The sequence below is a fragment of the Aspergillus aculeatus genome (genome assembly GCF_001890905.1).
Source record: "Aspergillus aculeatus ATCC 16872 unplaced genomic scaffold ASPACscaffold_1, whole genome shotgun sequence".
Taxonomy (NCBI): Eukaryota; Fungi; Ascomycota; class Eurotiomycetes; order Eurotiales; family Aspergillaceae; genus Aspergillus; species Aspergillus aculeatus.
Genome location: NW_017962976.1, coordinates 933,290 through 947,085, shown reverse-complemented (window position 1 = coordinate 947,085; position 13,796 = coordinate 933,290). Strand labels below are relative to the sequence as shown.

Below are 13,796 nucleotides of genomic sequence, written 5' to 3'. Positions count from 1 at the left end.
CTTTCCCCCGAATAAAACGTGCATCACTGGGAAGACTTGCTGCTTTGTTTGTGTTCGTCTCCATTAGGCGGATTTGTTTTGACCCTCCGCAAGTAGCCCCATGACAGACTCCAGCGCCTGCGCTTCTGCAATGTCGACTCTGCGGCCCGTAAGCACCGGGTTGACTTCATTCCCGGCAGCCAGCTGCCCGGAGCGCTCCAGGTGCAGCCTGACTCTGCTCTCAATGTATTCGCGTCGCGCATCCGCCTTGGAGTCGACCTCCATCTTATCCTCCGACAGTTGCAGCGTAGCCAGCTTGGGCCGGAGCTCTTTGATCAGCGCCTGCAGCGCGGGCAGCTGCGACAGGATAAACATAGTGTTCGTGGTGATGGGCGTGTGCTGTTTATTAGATCCGGCCACCGCCCCGACGCGCAACTGGCGCGCCGCAGCGCTCGACGTCAGGAACGACAAGTCCAAATCTTTCGTCGTGTTTGCCGTAGTTGATGGCACCGCCGCCTCGTCACCCGCTTTCGTAGTGTCCGGTTTCGGGTCCTTAGTTGACAAGATCTGCCGTAACTGCGCAATGATCGCGTCGTTCTGGGCGCTCTCCTGCTTCAACGCCCGATTCAACTTCTTGGTCTCGAGGAGCTTCTTTCGCTGCGCGGCGATCGTATCCGGCGTGGGCGCATCTTCCGGGGGATTCAGGTCAAGATTCTATGTTTTTTTGAGCGGCGCGTCAGCCAAACAGGGCGAGAAGTTTCGTCATAGACGAGTTGTTTACCTCATAATGCTTCAACCGGATCCAACCCATAAGGTCCTCGGGGACCTTGAACGTGTTCCGCAGGACGAACAGCTCGAATTTATCGAACGTCTTGTCGACGGTCGCCTCCAGGAGCGTCTCCAACTGGTGCAAGCCATTCTCAATCTCCAGTTGCGCTTCCGGGTAGATCACGTTGCCATCCTCGTCGGTGTCCGGGATCGTGGACTCGTTGGCGGCGTGCGCGAACCCGAGGCGTTCAGGTGGAGTGTTGAGGAGACCGGTTTCGAGGCTGGAGATGGCTTGGTAGATGAGATTGTTGATTGAGTTGATGATGTCGTCGATGAGGGACTAGAATTCGTGGGGGGTGTGGAAGTCAGTCATAGTTTTAGATCCGGTTGGGGAAGGGGGGTGTTGGTGGTGAAGTCGAGGCGCCCGCGCGCGCGTGTGTATGGGGTTTTTTTTTGTGGTGGGGGGTGAAAGGGATTCTGCTTACTAGAGGCGTGTAGCTGAAATGCTCGGTGAGCAAGGAGGTGGTGGCGTCTGTCATGGCTGGCAGGTAGTCGCACTATCTGCTGCTAGGGTGGAGGAAAGAGAGAAGTCGATGATGGGGTTGTGTCTTGCTTTCTTGCCGGTCGACGCGTCAGGCGCGGCGCGTGCAAAGATGCGGAGTTGCGGGTGGAGGAACAGCGGGCACAACTTCGTACAACTACTCTACCTCTTACCTACGCGGAAAGGCCTATTTCCAGGGCTTTACTACGATGAAATTTGATAGAAGATAGTTTCAGGGATAATACTGAGAATCTCCCTGTCATCTGCAAATTCGGAAATCAAGTTGACCAGTATTAAGTGACCTTTTTCCCAAGCGCTCCAAGGGTTAACGTTGTCGGGCAGCTGGGGGCTCTTATATCTCCCTCTCGGGGGTCACCATTTTCAATCTCTATCAATAAAGCTGGAGGTCAGGTCGCTCGTTTCAGTCAGATCCTCTCTATTCTTTCCAGGGTTCTCAGTGTCAAGGTTTCCCGATCCATTTGTCACTATTGAACATCCTGTTCTCCTGGCACAGCTGCAGTGAGTCATGTAGCATTTACTCGTGCCATCAGCTGCTCCGCCACCAACGGTTTGAGTCACCAGTACGAAGAACCAAGCCAGCCATTGGCTCCATGTGAAACCAGGGATCACTCAACTGAATCAGTTCCGTGAATCTGCGGCCCTAGCACATGGCATATCACTAACTCCCTCCTCCTCACTGGTGACAGTCCGCCTCCAGCTAACGTGAGATTTGTATGCCGCCTGAAGGCTGCCTAGACAGGATTTAGATCCCCATCATCAACAACATCTCTACTTCATCATTAAAATCCAGCTTCCGCTGCTGTAACCGTATCAATTAAATTATTCCTCCAATACAAACCTCTTTTGTCCTTAGAAGCTGTACACATATGCCGATAATCATGGCTCTCCAAGCTCCCGAGCAAGTCTCACAAGTCCTTCCTACTGTGGACACTACGCCTTCATTAATCTCGCTATCAAAAGGAAGAAGTTCTTCATCCCGACGAAGCTCTCCAGAGAGAGTCGCAACCCTCATCCTCCAAGAGAAGCCCATCCACGCCCGCCAAATCCCCAAGAAACCTGCGACGGTGGAGAATCGATTACGACCTGCTGCAGGTACGTCCCATTTGAGCCGATTCCATCATCCAAGGAGGGGATTTTATACTGAGACTCGAACTGAAGATGTCATCAATCGCATAATATGGGACCCAGACTACGATAGTGATGATTTCGTGATTGTATATGAGGATCGATTCGAGGGACGCCTAGAAGCCAGCTTCAGCACGTGGAAGCGAGAGACGACGCACGAGGAGTTCATCCCCCAACATCGTATCCTCCATATCAAACGCCGGTCGGATGAAGAGATTGTGTGGGATCGAAGGAGGAGGATTGACAAGGTCTTCTGTAGTGGGAACTCGGCCTTTGACTATCTGGGCTTTCTTAGTTGAATGGAACAACTTTTAAGAGGACGTACTTTGAATGCTCGGGAGCTGGCTTGTCGGATACAAGCAAATATCCCAAGGTAGGCGTCGGAAGCCACCTTCCCTCTTCGCGTGGGTTTAGTAGCGCCTTCCATAATAGGACGAGTAGCTCGTAGTATTTGTATTGAAATCGCTGGGCCAAATTCGAACTCCCACTTACTCGTGCATACTTGTGCAAGGCCACCCATCACTAGTCAGACTCGAGGACATTTTGTCGGTTTACTTGTGCTGATTAGTGTACCCTGCAGCACAATGACTCCAAGACGTCGCCGATTCGAGTTCTCCTTCCGCAAGAGACATAGCGGTCCGTCCACGTCCTCTTCAAGTATCTCCCCCACGGTTCCTGTGCTCCAGTCGCCCATGGTCTTCCAAGCCCTCGGTGCCAGAACCATCTCCGAGGCGACCTTGAAGCAGAAGAATAAACTGGATAGGGCACCTGTGAGGCCGTCCATGTTCCTCGAGGAGAAGGACGACGATGAGCATCCGATGTACCCCGTCAAGCCAGGTGTGCCTGCTGATGTCAAGCCGACACATCTCGAACGCAAGAGTATTGAGGGAGAGTCTGTGCTGCGTCCCAAAAGTCAATACTTCGAGGAGATGTTCAATATCAGGGGTCTGGTGACCTCCCCAAGAACTCAGATTACTCACGAAGCTGTGACCGTCGTTGAGGTCAAGATCAATACCAGGGTAAGCATTCAATTGGTCCCCGTTGCTTCGCCAGGGTATAGGATGGGTGGAATCTGAACTGGACACTGATTTCAACCTCAGGTCAAGGACGATGACACGCTGGCGTCGACGATCTCAACAAGGATGGCACAGATTCTTGAAAAGCCCGAGGTCTACATTATGACCACGATTCAGCAAGATGCTTGTGTTTACTTCGGGAACTCAAATACGCCGGCGTACCTGATGAAGGTGTTTGCATTGCCGTTTCTTATAGCGCCTATAATGAATCTCCGCAGTACCATTCTGATTCAGATGGAGCTCCAGAAGATTCTAAACATAGCGCCGAACCGCGGAATCATCTTATACATTCCGATGCCGGAAGAGAACCTTGCAACCAACGGAGTGACTGTGATGGGTCAGTTGGCAAATCTGGAGCGTGGCACGGGGATTTTTCGAACTATTTCTCGGACTGTGAGCCGAAAGTTGAAATCCGGTAGCACGCAGAGTGCTCCGATCTCTGTGGCGACAACATCCTCGTGGAATTTCAGTGAGAAGAAGTCGCCAGCATCCATGGCCGAGGATCAGTCTCACGGGAGCGAGACCTCTAAGGAGGGGAAGAAACTCAAGTTCAAGTCCAGGTCCAGGTCAACCACTAAGGCGAGAAGCTCTCTTTCTTCGGCAGTCCGTGAGGATGCAGGTCAACCTGCACCGGTGGATAACGGTAATGACCAGCAGTGAATCCGGTCGTTGGATTGGGTCTTTGTCTGGCTTGATGTTCAAATTGGTGCTGTGATTTGCTTGTGGTTCTGTCTTGGTTTGGCTGTCTTTCCTTTTTGTTTGTAGTTCTGCTGTACCGAGTGGGGTCCAATATCAAAACCGTTTCTTCCTCTCCTTTAGCTCATTCTACCTTAACTCTCAATAACCTCCCTTTCACTACCAACCTTGTTCTACTAATTTCAGTTTATGATCACACTCATTCTTGCATTCCAAGGATCTAACTACGCAAAATGGAGCCAGAATATGGCCAAGGACGTATCCTGGAGATAGAAGGCAATCTATTCGATGCCCCCGATGGAGCGGCACTGATCCGTAAGTTGTGCTCATCGGACTGGAGTATCTGATCCTGATGAATCCTAGACGCTTGCAACTGTCAAGGCCATTGGGGCAAGGGGATTGCTAGAAAGTTCCGAGACAAAGTATGCTCCCCAGCCTGCCATCTCAATCTGGCCAAATCACTGACATAATTCCATCATCTCCAGTATCCCAATGCTTATATCGTCTACCGTACCCACTGCCAAGACTACAATACGCTCAACACAGAGTGGTCGTCACAGGCGAGACAGGTCCGCGCCGACTCCGCTTGCCCGAAGGCACTGCGCTCATCATCCCGCCCCAGCACGGCGACTACGAGCCCAGCGGCGGGCATCAGCACTGGATCATTTGTCTCTTTACGTCGTTCAAGTATGGGAGAGCCACCTCGCCGGTCGACATTTTGCTGGGAAATACCGAACTTGCGGTCGCGGATCTGAAGAAACAGCTCTATGAACTCCGTGACGAGGGGATCAACTTGGGAAGGCTCTGGTCGTGTCAGTTTAACTCGGGCTTGTTCGAGGTGGATTGGGCTCATTCGAGGGACATTCTGGTGAGATCCGGGCTGGAGGTTACTGTTGTGAGACAGCCTCAGCCGTGATGGTGTGTCTATCGGGGTGTTGCATTGCGGTTATCGATTGGGAGACATGAGACTGGGTTCTGGCTTGGTCTGACTGACAGCAGGATGGAGGGGGTGGAATCGAAGGATGCGTCGGCTCGGGACTATGCTTTGTTACCATGATATGAGGCGCTACATTCGGCTGTTCTTTACTGGTGGTCTGGCTGGTGTTTTTGATGATAATTTCCTCAAAGTTGTTTAATTTTCTCGAACTATGTTGATATGCAATGACTCAATTCTGGCATGATTGCCTTGTTAGGGACCTCATAGATTTCCTCGTAGCCCGAATCAGACACCTGCTGAGTATCTCATCCTGTCAGTGGCACCGAAAGCGTACTGTGGGGTTGTGGAATCATTCTGTGAAGCAAAAGTCACCGTGCATTTAAATGTGCATCCTAGTAATCGACCGGAAAGGGAAATATGTATCTATAGTGGCGGCAGATTAGTAGTCAAAACGAACCAGCTGTGAAATGCACTTCACAAAGACAAATTCCGAGACTCCTAATGCAACTCCGAGTCCGAAGAAAATCACCTTTTCCAACAATTCGAAATTCAACTGCTAGTAAAGCCTGCCATTATGATCGAAGTGATAGTGATCATGATTGTATCACATGACCTCGCGTTTAGTTCCGCGACGCACGTGTTTCGCGACGCCATCTCCGCATCTCAACCACCACAACCAGAACAAACCACCTTCAAAATAAGCTGACGAGCAAATAAAGCTCAGCCGGCGCTACTTCTACTTCTACACCGACAACAAAATGCCGCCCGAGAGACAGCCCACACAGAAACGGCGCAGACTGCCGTTCAAACCCCCCAAGCCGGGCCTCCTCATCCGCCCCAGCCCCAGCAGCAGCCGCATCAGCATCAGCATCAGCATCATCCAAGCCCAGATCCAAAGCCACCACCACAGCATCCTCATCCTCCACCAAACCCAACCCGACACGAAAGAACACCACCACAACCACAGCCTCATCCTCCAAAACCCGCCAATCCACCACCACCAAACCCAACAACAAACCCACTCTCCCCCCACCTCCCCCCTCCGACACAGACAACGAAACCTCCGCCTCGGACGCAGAAGAGCAACCCCCCAACAACCCACGCTCCAAACGTCGAAGAACATCCCCTTCTCGCTCAAACTCAAACTCAACCAACCCCACGCCATCCGCTTCCCCTTCCGCCTCCCAAACCTCCAACACCTCCAACGCAAACAACAACGAAACGCCCGCTTCTCCCTCCTCCTCCCCGGAACCGGACTACATCCTCGCAGAGATCACGCACACCACCGATCCCGCCGAGGACATCGTCACGCGCGAGCCCGTCATTCCCGCAAAGCTGCTGACGCGGCTGCTGCACCACCACTTCCAGCACCCGAAGACCAAGATGGCCAAGGACGCCAACACGGTCGTCGCCAAGTATGTGGATGTGTTTGTGCGGGAGGCGCTGGCGCGGGCCGCGTTCGAGCGCCGCGAGGCCGTCGGCGAGGGGGCCAGTGTTGGGGATGGGTTTTTGGAGGTTTGTTAACCCCTTTGTCTTCTGCATGTTGAGTTGGGGGCGGCTTTGGCGGTAAGGGTGTATGCTAATGAGCTGTGTAGGTTGAGGATCTTGAGAAGTTGGCGCCGCAGCTTGTTATGGATTTTTAGGGGTGGGGGCTTTTTTGGGGGAATGGAGTTTGGGGGTTGAGTTACGGTTTGTTGTTTGGGTTTACGGGTTGTAGGTTTGTGATGCGAGATACCTGATTTGTTTGATATCCTTCTGTTGTAGAGAAATTAGCGAACAGAACTCTTTATATACTCTGGTCTATCGACGAGTTCTAAACGGTCTAAAAAAAGCAATATAGAAACAACAATAAGCTATGCCCGAGATGGGTATAAATGCTATGACTTTCCCTCCCATTACTCCGGAAAACAACAAGATCACGTCAATTCATTTCTCAACCGCTCACCAAAGGATCGGGCGTAGCCATGGCTGACACCGTTTTCGAGTCTCCAGAAGGAGTGGCAGACCCATCGGCAACCGGGGTGGCTGGCGCCTCGACTGCCCCGTCCGTCGTGCCGTTGGGCTGCTGCTTCTTCTTGGTGGTCACAGACCCCTTGGCGGTAAGAGCTCCAAGCTCGACGGCCTCCTCCGGCAAGGGCCGGATATGCGGCTGACAGACCCAGAAGGGCCGGCCGTATTCCGCGATAGTCGCCTTGGACCCCGTCAGCTTCTCGTCGGGGGACCGCTCGAAGCGCTCGGGGAACTCCTCGTATTCCTGAAGGCCCTTCTTGACGGCCTTCTCGACGAGCGTCAGGACATGCTCGAACGCGGCCATGTCGCCGGGGCGCGATCTGGCCAGAGCGTCGCGGACGTCGGTGTGTACGGAGACCATGGGACGGAGGAGCTGGAAGAGGTGGCCCTGCATCACTCCCAGACTGGGGGAGGCCGCCCGCTTGCCCTTCTCGCGCTTCTGCTTCTTCTTGGGTGGGCCATCCTCTTCCTCGGCCTCCAAATCCTGCGCGGCTTCTTCCTCCACGGGGTCGGACGGTAGATACAGCGGCTTCCGCTCAGGGACCGGTTGCTCCAGGACGTACTTGTAGAGCACATCCAGATACCGACGCAGCATGGCGTCGATGCGATATCCGCCCTTTCCGTCCCGGCCGCGCCAGTAATCCCTGCCTTCGCTGCCGACGGGAGGCGGCTTGCTGAAGATCGACGGATCGGACAGGTTACCCTCGGCGCTCATTACGGCATCCGCCCCGGTGGCTTCCAGACAGCGGTCCAGATCGTCGTAGTTGAGATTGTTGCCGTTGGCGAAGATGACCGTCTCCGGAGGCAGGTTGTCGCGCAGGTAGCGGATATAGCTCCAGTCCGCCACGCCCGTGTTGTGGCCCTTCTGCTCCCTGCGTCGGCCGTGCACGGCGATGATGCTCGCGCCGGCGGACAGGATCATCTTCGCATACTCCAGCGTCTTCTCCTTGGTCTCCTGGATGCGGAACTTGGCGGTGACCGGGATGGGAAGCTCGGTGTGCAGGCGGTTGATCAGCTTGTAGATCAGGTCCCAGTCCTCCTGGAGGAACGCCCCGTAGTGTCCGCGCTTCGCGATGCCCTGGGGACATCCGAGGTTCAAATCCACCGCGTCGCAGTACGGCGCCACATGGCGGGCTGCCTCGAGGAAGTCATCCGGGTCGTTGGCGCAGAACTGCACGAAGAGCGGTCGGTCGATGGCTGGGTTACCGTCGAGGAAGAGGGACTCGTCGCCCTCCTTGCCGGCGGCGGCGCGGGTCGGGTGGAAGTGCTGCGCGCGCACGTTGGGCTGTTCGCGGAAGAGGCGGGCGTGGTACATGGGAGAGTAGGCGAGGATTTGCTTCTGCTCCTCTGGGGGCAAGAAGGACCTGGTGAGCATGCGCCATGCCTTGCACCAACCGTGTTAGCTTTCGATTATGGCAAAATTTGGCGTAGGGATGCGGCTAGGCACTGGGGGGGGGGTTAGGGCGAGCTTACGAATTCAGACCGGTCTACCATGGGCGCAATGATGTACTTCGGACTCCCAATACTCTTGTAGAAGTCTCTTCCGAGCAGCTTCGTCTTCGGTTCGGATGTGAGGGTGGCTGGCGCATTTTGGTCGGCGAGGCTGTTCTGCGGCGGCGCGGGCGCCGTCTCGGGAGTTGCCATTGTCAGCGGGGTGGGACGCAGTGTTGTAGAGAAGTTTCGCCCCAGCCAAGGGGGAAGAAGTCGTAAAAGCTTTATTTTGAGAATTGAACAGTAGCAAGCTTGGATGTATATAGTGGATCACACTTCAGTCGGAAGTCAGACGCATACAATCGAAACAAGATAGCGAGACCTGGGGTACAAGAGCGGATGGCGGGCATCTTTTTTCCACCGATAATTTATCTCGGGGCGGAACAAGGTTGATCCTCTTATCTTATCCAGCGACATGAACCAAATTGACGTATCACTTTTTAGGCGACCTGCATGATTACATCGTCAAAATAGACTTCCTTACTTCTCGGACAATGTTGAGCAAGGTGGTCAGGGACCTGCCTAGCAACTGATCTCTGTCACACTTCTTGTTCTTTTGTGAATGTGCCAGTCGTGCCTCAAGCAATGCAACTATGCTAGAGCTTACATAATCCAATAATGAGGCTTTAGTTAGCGCTTTTCCGCGAGTGGGTTTATGTTTGGGGAGAAACCTTCGATATGTTTATCAAAGAAACATCGGCAGTATCGAGCGCGAAGAGCTGAAGTAGGCAGATGGTAGTATGCCCAGGGTCTAGGGAGTTAATTCAAGTCCCCAGATATCTGCACCCTGCTTCAAAGCTTTCAGACTCTACTTATTTACGGATTATCAACAATGGACGCCGCAGGGTCGGGTGGTAAGTTGAGGCATAAACCCCGGCAACCACTTTATACTGATTGCTATAGTATCTCCTTCCATCGCATTCTCTGAGGATGGTGACTATGTTGCACAGCTGAATGGCAGAGAATTGGCGGTCCATCTCAACCCCACTTCTTCGGATTTCAAGGAAGTGCAAGTTGTGAGGCTCAAAGAGAATGCCTCGAGATCCCTCAAATTCTCCCGCTCCAAGCCTGTCTTGCCATCAAGCACACATTCCTACGGAGGGGTGAGTCTCCCGGAGAGACGCCTGCTGTGTGCCAGTGACACCCGTGTCTCCGTCTGGCGGTTGAATTCTTTGCAGCTGCACGCGGAGATCGAGAGCATCGAGCCCGGTGCCACCTACATCGACTTCGGCGGCGACGAGAATGAAATCATTTACTTCCATGCCTGGAACACTAAGATCACCATTTTTGGGCTGGACACCGGCCGCAGCCAGATTATCAAAGCGCCCAAGTTCTCGACCACCAATGGTTTCGGGTACCGACCGAAAACGAGGCAGCTGGCGGTCCTCCTCAAGCCAGATGCTGCTGATCTCCTGACGATTCACGAGTTTGGGTCGTACGAGCTGATCGGCCGGGCAATTTTGCCGACGGTGGATGCCCAGGGTCTGAAGTGGAGTTCGGATGGGAGGTGGATCGCCGTGTGGGATGCTGCGAGTGCGGGCACGAGAGTCCTCATCTTCACGGCCGACGGGCAGCTTTTCCGAACGTATACGGGCTTACCGGGATTGGATAGCTCTTTTGATTTGGGTGTTCGAAGTATCGAATGGAGTCCGGTTTCGAGTGCGCGTGGGGTCTCTGAGGTTCTAGCTATCGGGAAGGTGGATGGATCTGTGGATCTTTTGAAAAGTACAACTGTAAGGCTTACGTTGTGCTCAACTACCTGGATTGACATGCTGACCAAGTCAGTTTTCCTGCTCTACGACTCTTTCACACGTGTTCCAGATTGAACAGAACTCGCCCAGTATCTGGAGAGAGCGACCGACTGAAGACGGAACGCTGGAGTATGCTGAGGCGTCGAGCTCTTCGGCGTTTGGTGCCAACGCGGAAGTCTCTGGCCCGCCCCGTGGTGTAATGATCATGGCGTTCAGTGCTAGTGGCGCGCTTCTCAGCACTGTCGATCAAACACGGCCAAACATTGTCTGGATCTGGGACCTGGAGTCCACGCCAGTCCTTCTGTCTGCTCTGGTCCACGAGCACAACGTCAGGCAAGTGGTATGGCATCCTACCAAGGCACAACTACTCATCACCACTGCGAACCCCGGATACTCTGCCGTCCGCTACTGGTCACCCTATAGTCAGCCTCTCACAGTCCGCATACCTATCCCTCGGACTGAGACCGGCAAGTACGATGCGAGATGGATGGCGACAGATGAAGATGAGGACTCAAGGTTCTGGTTCGGGACACCCGAGGACTATGTGCTTGGCTACATTGAAGGGGTTGATGAAGAGCCGCAGTTCCATGTCCTTCATACAATCCATGGCAAGCTCGCCTCGAGCGGCTCTGGTCCGTCGGCGAGCCGCTGATCCGGATGGATGGACATTTGGACTTATGGCGTGATGATCTATGCTTTACGAAACTGTGTTCGGCTTTCTGAGCGACTGAGCGACTTTGGAAAGTGGTCAACTTGACGTGTTCTAGTATAAGCATTGTATAGTTAGTATCTAATCGTTATCAATACGGAACCTCTAATTGAGCGTGGACTCTGAGACCAGTAATATGACTTGGTGTTTCCAGCTTGGCTAGCAGTGGAAAAGCGAGCGATGGATAATTCAGACATCTAGCAGCACTCCAAACTTCCCTGCCATAACTTTAGAAGTGGTTTATCTACATCATCCTGCCAAGAATAATCTACTACATAGTAGATGAGGCCAGAGCCAGTCTTCCCGCAGCCAATGGCAGCGGCTCCCCTGGCCATCGCAGCTAACCGAGGGCGGCGGCCGCCCGTCCAGGGTTTAGGGTTAGAGCCCACGTGACGCTGAGTCATCCCCCACTCGAATTTCGCACTTGGGCACTCAAGTTTCCGGCCGTTCGCTCTGTTGTGCAGCTCTCCTCCGTCGAACAGCTACATCAGATCGTCAAAATGGTGAGTTAGACTGCGCGCCTGCGACTTGGTATATCGAGTCGCAGGAACCTCTGCGATATTATAGTCAAGCATGAAATGCTAATACTCTTTTCACCAGGCTCCTACCAGAAAGAAGTGGTCCAAGGGCAAGGGTACGCTATCATCATCTCTCCCCCGTTCCTCAAGCACATCTCTCCTCTCCCCGATCCGATGGCAAAGAAAGGTCGCCGGTCGCCTACACTCGACATGAAAAGGGAAAGAAAAAGGTTTTCGACGACAAGCGAGGGCGACAGAGCGACGATGAGAAGGATGCGACATCACGCACAACGCAAACCGTCTTTTGACTCGAGTACAAGAAAACTGACTTGATTTTTTCTCCCGGTCTATAGTTAAGGACAAGGCCCAGCACGCCGTCGTCCTTGAGAAGCAGGTCGCTGAGCGCCTCAACAAGGATGTCCAGTCCTACCGTCTGATCACTGTTGCCACCCTGGTCGACCGTCTCAAGATCAACGGCAGCTTGGCCCGCCAGTGCCTTGCTGACCTCGAGGAGAAGGGCCAGATCAAGAAGGTTGTCAGCCACTCCAAGATGACCGTCTACAGTATGTTCCATCCCCCTGGGTTCTTCGGTGTATTTGTGCAGGGAAATGCTGACGAATACTTTTCTCTTTGTTCCAGCCCGCGCCGTCACCGCCGAGTAAACGTCTTGACGCTATGAAATGAATTCCTCGCGCGTCCTGTTTTTACTTTTCAAAGTGTGTGTGTACTACGAAATGATATCAACTCTATCAAAGCGGATTTGAAGAAATGAAAATCTCTGTGTGGACGAAACAAGAACTCGTGATTGGCTCTCGACGGGGAAAGTGATCTGAATAGTCGTCAGGTGATATTGACTACTTGAAGATCATTTTTCGACTTAAAAACAACCAAAAAATGATCTGTTCCAAATATCTGTTCTCTGGTCGTAGGGTGAAATGCGTTGGGGTATGGATTGAATATGCGTAGGATACGTATCGGCAGCTACTTGAGCGACTGCACGACACGACCACCAATATTTTCGATTATACATAAACAACCTATAATGACGGCAATACTCCCTACTACATCAACTTCTACGACCCAACCAAAATCACCTCTTGCCAGCAGCCTGCGCCTCAAGCACCTGCTTCCTCGTCGGCCTCTGCTGCCTCGCCGCCTTACACAACTCCCTCGTAGCACCACCCTCCTTATTGTTGGATGCAGCAACCACTTCCTCCAACCCCACCACCCTCCCCACCTCAAAATACCGCTTATGATTCCGGAAGAACCCCTGCCAGTGCGCGACGGCGCGGTCGATGCGGCTCCGGGCGTAGCGGACATCCTGCTCGTGGCGCTTCTTCCGCTCCCCCGAGGGGAGGGCGGCCAGCTCGGCGGGGTCGTCGATGGGCATGAACATCTCCTCGACGCCCGTCAGGTCCGAGGTCAGGTCCTCCTGGAAGCAGCCCGTCACAAAGGCGCGGGTGGCGTCCCGGCCCACGAAGAAGTTGTAGTGGCCGCCCGGCCCGTAGACGAGCGGGTTGGCGCTGACGTCGAAGATGGTGCCGTTCACGCTGAGGTACAGGGGCAGGGTCGGGTCGGTGCCGTTGTAGAGGGCGAGTTGGGCGGGGGTCAGGGTTAGGGGGCCTTGCTGTTTTCCTGCTGTCAGTATTCGGGATGATAGAGGAAGGGAAAGGGGTCGAGCAGGGGGGGGGGGGAGGATACGCACCAAGAAGCGCATGAGCACGGGGAGTCGTGTAAACCATGGGCGATAGCCCCAGAGGAGGGATTCCGAGGAGGTCATGTAGTAGGACAGACCGCATGAGGCGATCACCAGCGTGGCCAGCACGCGGATGATGTCGAGGATGCTGATGCCGCGGGCATTTTTGCTGCTGCTGGAGGGTTTCTTGTTGCTGTTGTTGCTCCCGGCTTTGGTGGTGCTCTTGTTGTTGGGTTTCTGGCGTTGGCGGACTTCGGACATCGTGGCTGTGGTGGTCGGTCTTCGCCGGAGGTTCTATTGTAGGTAGGTGTACTGGATGGGAAAGGTGGTTTATTGAACCGATGCCATTGAAACTCTGTCCCGAAAGAGAGAGTCTATCATGCAAGAAATTGGGTGTGCCGATAGTAGGAAGTCGAAGTGGAAGAGCAACTTTTGATCTTATGATTTTATGACAGGTGGTTTCCAGTTTGGCGGGAGG

General features: G+C 53.7%; 7 protein-coding genes across 7 annotated transcripts; 4 read left to right on the top strand and 3 right to left on the bottom strand.

Annotated features, from left to right (window-relative positions):
• Positions 1–63: 63 nt before the first annotated feature.
• ASPACDRAFT_56031 (MIND complex subunit MTW1) lies at positions 64–1,286 on the bottom strand (the record flags this gene model as incomplete). Its single annotated transcript, XM_020203083.1, has 3 exons — positions 64–693; positions 761–1,087; positions 1,233–1,286. The coding sequence occupies 3 exons, from the start codon at positions 1,284–1,286 to the stop codon at positions 64–66; spliced, it is 1,011 nt and encodes a 336-aa protein (XP_020060904.1).
• Positions 1,287–2,187: 901 nt separating this feature from the next.
• Positions 2,188–2,733, top strand: ASPACDRAFT_38121 (DUF504 domain-containing protein; the record flags this gene model as incomplete). The annotated part of the gene is made up of 2 exons (XM_020200398.1): positions 2,188–2,401; positions 2,468–2,733. 2 exons carry the CDS (start codon positions 2,188–2,190, stop codon positions 2,731–2,733), a joined length of 480 nt encoding a protein of 159 aa, XP_020060903.1.
• A 285-nt stretch (positions 2,734–3,018) lies between these two features.
• On the top strand, positions 3,019–4,245 carry ASPACDRAFT_1851542 (MIF domain protein; the record flags this gene model as incomplete). Its single annotated transcript, XM_020197204.1, has 2 exons — positions 3,019–3,453; positions 3,535–4,245. 2 exons carry the CDS (start codon positions 3,019–3,021, stop codon positions 4,168–4,170), a joined length of 1,071 nt encoding a protein of 356 aa, XP_020060902.1. The 3' UTR covers positions 4,171–4,245.
• A 1,696-nt stretch (positions 4,246–5,941) lies between these two features.
• Positions 5,942–6,786, top strand: ASPACDRAFT_109289 (CENP-X/MHF2 family protein; the record flags this gene model as incomplete). The annotated part of the gene is made up of 2 exons (XM_020195373.1): positions 5,942–6,658; positions 6,739–6,786. Coding segments are annotated over 2 exons (765 nt in total), but the record flags the coding sequence as incomplete, so codon positions are not given.
• A 290-nt stretch (positions 6,787–7,076) lies between these two features.
• Positions 7,077–8,797, bottom strand: ASPACDRAFT_21141 (tRNA-dihydrouridine synthase family protein; the record flags this gene model as incomplete). Its single annotated transcript, XM_020199003.1, has 2 exons — positions 7,077–8,537; positions 8,627–8,797. 2 exons carry the CDS (start codon positions 8,795–8,797, stop codon positions 7,077–7,079), a joined length of 1,632 nt encoding a protein of 543 aa, XP_020060900.1.
• Positions 8,798–9,115: 318 nt separating this feature from the next.
• ASPACDRAFT_109287 (uncharacterized protein) lies at positions 9,116–11,223 on the top strand. Its single transcript, XM_020195372.1, has 3 exons — positions 9,116–9,498; positions 9,548–10,377; positions 10,430–11,223. The coding sequence occupies exons 1-3, from the start codon at positions 9,477–9,479 to the stop codon at positions 11,045–11,047; spliced, it is 1,470 nt and encodes a 489-aa protein (XP_020060899.1). The 5' UTR covers positions 9,116–9,476; the 3' UTR covers positions 11,048–11,223.
• A 1,489-nt stretch (positions 11,224–12,712) lies between these two features.
• On the bottom strand, positions 12,713–13,579 carry ASPACDRAFT_38116 (putative heme/steroid binding domain protein; the record flags this gene model as incomplete). Its single annotated transcript, XM_020200397.1, has 2 exons — positions 12,713–13,249; positions 13,328–13,579. The coding sequence occupies 2 exons, from the start codon at positions 13,577–13,579 to the stop codon at positions 12,713–12,715; spliced, it is 789 nt and encodes a 262-aa protein (XP_020060898.1).
• Positions 13,580–13,796: the final 217 nt, after the last annotated feature.